The sequence below is a fragment of the Artemia sp. Qi Xiang Cuo genome, chromosome 8 (genome assembly GCF_049724085.1).
Source record: "Artemia sp. Qi Xiang Cuo chromosome 8, ASM4972408v1, whole genome shotgun sequence".
Lineage (NCBI taxonomy): Eukaryota > Metazoa > Arthropoda > Branchiopoda > Anostraca > Artemiidae > Artemia > Artemia sp. Qi Xiang Cuo.
The window spans coordinates 19,945,738-19,952,949 of record NC_142801.1 but is presented as its reverse complement, the minus strand read 5'-3'; the positions used below and the strand labels follow the sequence as shown (position 1 = coordinate 19,952,949).

The 7,212-nt window shown below is 33.5% G+C and overlaps 1 protein-coding gene across 1 annotated transcript in view; it reads right to left on the bottom strand.

Annotated features, from left to right (window-relative positions):
• Positions 1-643: 643 nt before the first annotated feature.
• The window catches only part of LOC148949223 (mechanosensitive cation channel TMEM63A-like), a 53,762-nt gene continuing 47,193 nt past the window's right edge, over positions 644-7,212 (bottom strand). The window contains exons 12-13 of the mRNA XM_089092653.1: positions 5,950-6,109; positions 644-2,795 (exon numbers count right to left, since the gene is read on the bottom strand). Of these exons, the coding sequence (XP_088948779.1) occupies positions 2,320-2,795; positions 5,950-6,109 (636 nt within the window). The 3' untranslated portion in view covers positions 644-2,319. The remainder of the gene's footprint in view (positions 2,796-5,949; positions 6,110-7,212) is intronic.

Sequence of the window (7,212 nt, the reverse complement as noted above, 5' to 3'; positions counted from 1 at the left end):
ACGTAATAAATCAGCTTTTTTTACAATGTGAAAGATAGATGGCGTTGATATAACCTGCTTAAGGGTATTGAACAGACTGGAATTATAATCAATAATTGCCAATGTTGTAAGAATAAAGTTTTGAAGAAATTGATGGCACGTTATATATTGATAATGGACGTAGCTTGACGCGCAACCAAAGTACACTAAAACACAATAGATATTACCTTTTAAATCTCGCCTAAAGATGGGGTCATTCACACAACATATTAGTCCATCATGTAGTGTCGTCGTCCCCAATAATTTATCACTACTTATAGCGAATTCGTGTCTAATTTAGTAAATTTTTCTTTTAGTGGTTTTACGAAAAAATTATTTTCTCTTTTTCGCTGCCTCATGTGAGTTTACATAGCCGTAAGTTTACGCGCGAACATCATTGTTCACTATTTTTGCGAGTATGGCACTTTAACTAAGCATACTATATAGCATTTGGTATACAGTAAATAAAATTATATTAGGTAGCCTCTAACCTACAGGCTCTTAAATACTTTTGTCCCAATCAAGACTGGTCTCCCTATCTCTTGTGAAGTAAATATGCATCTATGAATACGATTCGTTTGCCCCCCCCACTATATTCTGAAAATAACATTTTTCGCCCCCATCCCCTCAATTTTCGTGAATTGAATCCACTACGTTCAAGGGGGGTGGGGGAAGAAACTAGGAAAAGACACTACCATGTTTCTGTTTTTAAACTCATATCTAGTGATTTGTAAACAACGTTTTCCCTGGTCCTTACCCCTAGCCATTGGCAGCCCCAGATAAGGGTAATTTAGTTTTTAACAATAATACACTCTAATATTTAAACTTGAAGTGATTTAAACCCGCTCCTCATCATTCTAAAATCCCTCCAAATCACACTAATGTATCCCATTAGAGTCTAATAAATTAATTGATTAGAAACCCGCTTGTGGCAAAAGCGGAATGTTTAGAATTCTTGCAATTAAAAAAAAAAACTCAAATAACGGCTGAACGATGATGTCCTTTATCTTGTCTTAATTCACTTTTAATTGGATTATTCATAAATCTGGTGTCTGGCTTTTTCTCGTGGAGAAAAAACCAAGACTGAATAGCCTCGACCTCGTATTCTAGCCTTTAGTACAGTAAGAGACATCATTTTCCTTCATAACACGAAAATTGGCATCCAACTTCTGTTCCAGTAAAGTAAAATATGTTTCTATTCGCAAAAATTCTACTTTTTTCAAGAAATTTTTTTCGATTTGTCAAATCCTTTTCCAGTCAAGCAGATTTTAAGAGGATCGTATTGAGCTGCAAATCTATAATCATTGACTCTCTTTCTTAGTCCACGTCAAATAAAGAGGCCAAAATGAAATAAAAGGTCGGTGGTCCTCAAAGCCACCGGAAAAGCAGAGTAAAAGGGGCCTAGGCGATATGGGACATCAATATAGCACACTAGAAGACAGTCTTAAAAGTTGGAATAAAGATTCTAAATGTAAATTTACTCACTTTACTCGTTAAAATTCGTTCTATTTCGTCCAGTCAGGTCCAGGCCTGGAGCTGAACGCTTTTTCGTTGTCTGTTTTTTCTGTAGAGACATTAACTGTCAAGTACATCTAACTATATTTAGCCAAAACAACGGTCTTATTTTCTGAAAAGAACAAAACTGGTGCATGATGCAGTTCTACCTTCTTTTTTTAATAATAATGCTTTACCGAGTGGACCGTCATATGAAAACAGTGGCTAACTTTTTTCTGATATGGTGTTTATGAACAAAAAGAGTTCAGATAAAAGTAGAAATTTGTTTTCAAGTGTTGCAATATAGACATGGATGAGGGCCATGAACCAAGGTAAAATTATATTGGCAGCTTTCTTTATTATGTTGTATAAATTCATGTGTACTGAGTTGTCTCACAACTAGAATGTTTTTCTTTTAGTCTTTAATGTTCATTTACTGACAAATTTCATGGGCTATTATTTGAATACTAAAAGAAAAATCTGACCTGGTTAAATAGGTCTATTTAAGAAAATCTTAATCGTTTAATATTGTGTCATTACATATTCCTTTATTTTTATACTGTAAAACACTTCAAAGTATCTTAGGTAATATAAGAGGTAGTACCAAATAAAGTCTGAATTAATTAAAATATACAATACAAAATTTAAGTGAATGAAAAGGGGAAAAATAGTATGTTTCCTTTGATAAAAATCTTAGAGAAGGTTTCTACTCTGAGGTTTTCATCACACAGAAAAATTAGCACTCACAGGCACTCAATAAACACCGTGATTAATATATCTAAAAATATTTTGTTAAAAGCTCATTTGCTATACTTCAGTGCCATCTTCACCCTCATCTTCAAATCCTTCTGGAAATTCAGCAACACTTTCTGCCACTGAAAGCCTCTTCTTCGGCTTTGGAGGTGGTCTTGGCGGAACTTTTCTGGGCGAATCTCCAGTTAGCACTTCTCCTTCAATAATCACTGGTGCCACATCACTAATAGGTCTTTTAGGTTTGGGCGCCACAACAGGCGGAATCTTCTTTCTCCCGTCTACTGACAACACTGTACTAGCAATACTGGCTCTTGACATTGGCGATTCTAAATCAGGTTCTAGTCTAGGAGGAGGAATGACCCCCATGAAAGAGTCACTTAACAAAGCACTTGTCTCGTTATTTTCCAGCATATTTGGTGTGCTTCTAGGTAAAGTAGCAGACATACCAACACGTGGAGCATAACTTGAAGTTTGTGTGGGATCAACTTCTTGCATTGGCAAATAGTAGGCTGGCAGAGACTGTTTTTGACCTAAAAGAGAAATTTTATATAGAAACCAAAAATATATAGCATATATAAAGAACACACGTGGGAACAATCTTACATGAAAAACGTTACAAGTGCTTTACTAATGTAAAGTACACTTTGATTAGCGATAAAAATTGACACAAAAAGTAAATACTTCGATACTCTTTGTGCTATATTATTTGGATGATTCCTCTATATATAGAGAGGGATTGACTTCTATCATATAGTCAAGTAATTCAACAATCAATGGGGCGGTACAACCGTTTGCTACTGTACAAATATAGGCTAATGAGAATATCTAAAATTTGAGTAAGAAAAATGATGTTTTCTTTGATTTAGAAGAAGAAATGATTCTCCTCATATATCAACAGTCAACTAAAGGGATAAAACAACAGACTGAGTCTCCCTAAAAATATTCTTCTACAGGTAAGTCAAATAATTAGTGATTTGAAGTCTTTAATTTTGCAGAACTTTATAATAAACACATTAGTGCATAACTTGGATTCGTACCTGTTCAATAATGTATGCATTTCTTTTCAATTCCCATTAAAAAACAAATTTTAGGGCTATACTCTTGCACAGTTATAATCATTCAGTCACTTTTTTTCTACAAAGTTTAATGCCAAGTAATGGCAATTTATATCGTTTTATATATCAATCAGGAAAGTTACACTTTCCAGAGCTACATGATTATACAATGTTTTCACTCATTTTCTGCTGATTTTCCACACACGTTCTGTATTTTTTAAACTTGGTGGCCACAAGCGTTAAAACTACATACCTGCATCAAACATCTTTCATACTAAAAATTTATCAAATTCCAAATTAGTTAAGTTTCTACTTAACCAATTTAAAGAACCAGATTTCATTTTGAGAGCCCTGGTACTTAAAAGTAACATGCAAACACTTTAAAGCTTTCTCAAGACCAAACGTCTAATCAGGACGAAACAGCTTGAAATCACACGTTTCATCAATAAGACATAGCTTGATCCCATCTTGATTTTATATAAATATAGACATTTAATATAAGATTATACAAATATCTTGAAATAAAATTTGTCTGGTATACCACACAAGGATAAAACCTTTACTAAAGCTATTCTATGAACAGAATCGAACGCTTGCTCATAATCTATAAAACTGAAGACCAAAGGTGTTTGACAACTCAGGCACTTCTCAATTATGAACCTAAGAGTGAAAATTTGGTCGACACATCCTCTACATTTTTCTAAAACTGCACTGTTCTTCTATTAAAACTTTGTATACGGCATCTCTCAGTCTAAAAAGTATCATAATACTAGGTAATTTGCCACCTACAGAGACCAGACTAATGCCTCGATAATTACCATGCTCACTTTTATCCCCTTTCTTATAAAGTGGCTTAATTAAGGTTTTCCTAAAATCGTTAGGTACTTCCCCTTTTTCAAAAATTATATTCATAATCTTTAGTAACTTATTTCTAACTTCAGAGCGCCTCAGAGCCACCATATTTAAGAAACTCATTTACCACCCTATCAGCACAAAGTGAAAACTACAGTGAAATCATTAAAATGTGAGTAGGTTTAGCAGTCACGTCACCTACCCATGGGTGCCCATAAGGGGGGGGCAAGGGGGCGCCAGCCCCCCTGGCTGAATTACGGTGTCATATAATTGTATTAATTTAAAAAAGCATAAATAATTGTATTAACTTATTTTAAAAAATAAGTTTTGAAAGAAAAGTAGACCTCTATTAAGCCAAAAATGGGCTGAAATAAACTCAAATAACCTTCTAAGCGTGAAACTGTCACAAATCACTATCAAAAATTAAATGAAATTCAAAACAAACATAAATTATAATAAATAGCCGAGTCAAACTCAAAACGAGCAAAAATTAACATTATTATTGCTGACAACCCCCATGCCTTCTCAAGACCAGAACATAGACCTTACTGAAAAAAATGAACGTGGATTGTCAGTTTAATATACCTATACTGATATTTATTCCTTAAAGTAATGGTTAAACAAAAGTGAGTAAAAAAAAAAGTTTTTTGTTTATTTAAGTAAAAAAAAGTGAAAACATTTAAACACATTTTGTTTTTAGTAAAGCGCAAATTATGTTGTGGTCTTGAGAAGGCATGGGGGTTATCAGCCTTACTATTGTTAATTTTGCTTGTTTTGAGTTTGACTCGGCTATATATTCTAATTTCTATTCATTTTGAGTTTCATTTATTTATTGATAGTGATTTGTGGTAGTTTTACGCTTACGCTTGGATGATTACTTGACTTCATTTCTGACCATTTTTGGCTTAATGGAACTCTTCACTTTTCTCTGGAAAACTTGTTTTGTGGAAAAAGTATTTTTAGATGAATTTCTGTTCGTTTTTTATTGACTAAGTCATTTTCATGAATAAAATAATAGTTTATATCTTTTCGTTTTTTTTCTATAACAATCCATAGTTTTGCATAATTGTGGGGGTTTGACATGCCCAATATCCCTAAACACATAGTTGCTGGACCGTTCTACTATGCTGAACAAAATAGTTGTCTCAAAATTTTGACTAGATGTGTTTGGGAAATAAATCGGCTTGAGACCCTAGAACTTTTAATTTTGAATTGAATTACCTTCTTTAAATGTTTCAATGATATTTCTAGCTATTATAGAGTGGTGCTGCCTATGATATTGCTTATATGCCTTTTTGAAAACCTGCATGTATACAGTTTTTTGTTTAATTGGGACCTCCCCTAAACACTTCCTAGAAGCTTTACCTTAATACTCTTAGCGTCATTAGTTACAGTAACTGTAGTTGTAGTACTAAAAGTATACACATAGTGTATTAGTGCCTCCTGGCTAGTTCAAAATCCCCCACAACGTACTCTTTAAAGATCTAAATAAATAACTTAATCTAACTTAATAAGTTGTTCTTGAGATATTGCTTTGTCACCTTCTTGAAAGTTCACATGCTCATAGTTCGTTCTGATTTAGTCCAAAGTCCGCCTTAAATATTTCTTATATTTGATTACTGAAGATATTGTTATATTCTCTTTGGACTATTGGCTAAAAAATGGCTGTCTCACAATTTCGATCGAATGTGTTTGGGGCTTTTCGTGGTAAAAAGAGCAATGAAAAGCCTCTAACATTAAGCCATCATCTTTTACCAATATTATGATATTTAAATACCTTTGTCATCATCACTAGCTGGTTCTTCTTTATCATCGTCACTAGCTGAAATATTTATACAAAATTGGCTTGCTCCAGGACAAACATCTCCTCCTGAATTCTCTGACGGTAACTCAGAGGTCCTGTTTAGTTCTGTGGGTGGTTCTTCTGGTACTGCAACCTTTAAATATTCTTGAATCAATAAATATATGCTCATATCAATTTAGAGAAATACATTAATTTACGTTAATGAGCCTACAAAGCCAGGTTCCCTGACTTGAACTAATGCCTGGTGAGGTGCTCTGAAGTTAGAAACTCCACCTCTTTCCTATTTGCAAAACTTAGAAGAAACTTAGACAAGAAAAAAATAGAACACAGATGGGTTCTTAAAACTGAGATATAAAATTATCAATCAATCAATCAATCAATCATTTATTACCCACAAATAACAAAAATTAGTACAAGTGGAGTACATAATAATAAAAAAGAAAAACAAAACCAAAAAAAAAAAAATCAACAAACACTAGCAATTAAATTAAAATACGAAAAGAAATGTAAAAGAACGTGGTCAGGGCCAAATTTACAAAATGCGTGTGCAGAAAGCTTTTTGTATAGGACACCGAGCTTTTGAGTTACATCCGTAACATAAAAATTATTAACTAGATACCGATTTCTAGTCCATGGCGGCAGAGAAAGAAGAAATTTGCAAAATTTGAAATAGATAACTTTAATCTTTTTTAAATCCTTTAGCTTAAGAACAGAATGAACATCCGAAAAATAAAGCACATAATGATCAGAAAAAGTCAAGAATAAGCGCCCAATAGCTCTTCTGTTATATTTTCCACGGTTTGCTACAATTTTTGAATTACTGAACTGAGTTTTTCTTACTGAATCAGCAACAATCTGTTTACGAAAGAGAGCTAGAGAATTAGAAACATTAATACCAACCCACCGAAAGGAAGAGACAGAAAGTACAGAAAATTCATTACAAGATAAGAATTCAGACTTGTCAAGATTCAGGGATAGACCAATATTTAGGAAAGACTGAGAAACTAAGGAAACCATTGCAAAAAGAGCAGACTTAGTACGACTAATCAACAGAATGTCATCAGCATAGGCAATTTAAGAAACATCAGTAAAACCAGAAAAATAAGTGCCTTAGATCTTTTCCAGAACACTAGAAATACAAATTTTGAACAGGGTTGGCGATAAAACACCTCCCTGCCTAACACCACGAAGCAGTTTAATAGTTGTTTCTGGAAACGATTTCAGGCGGAGGTAAGA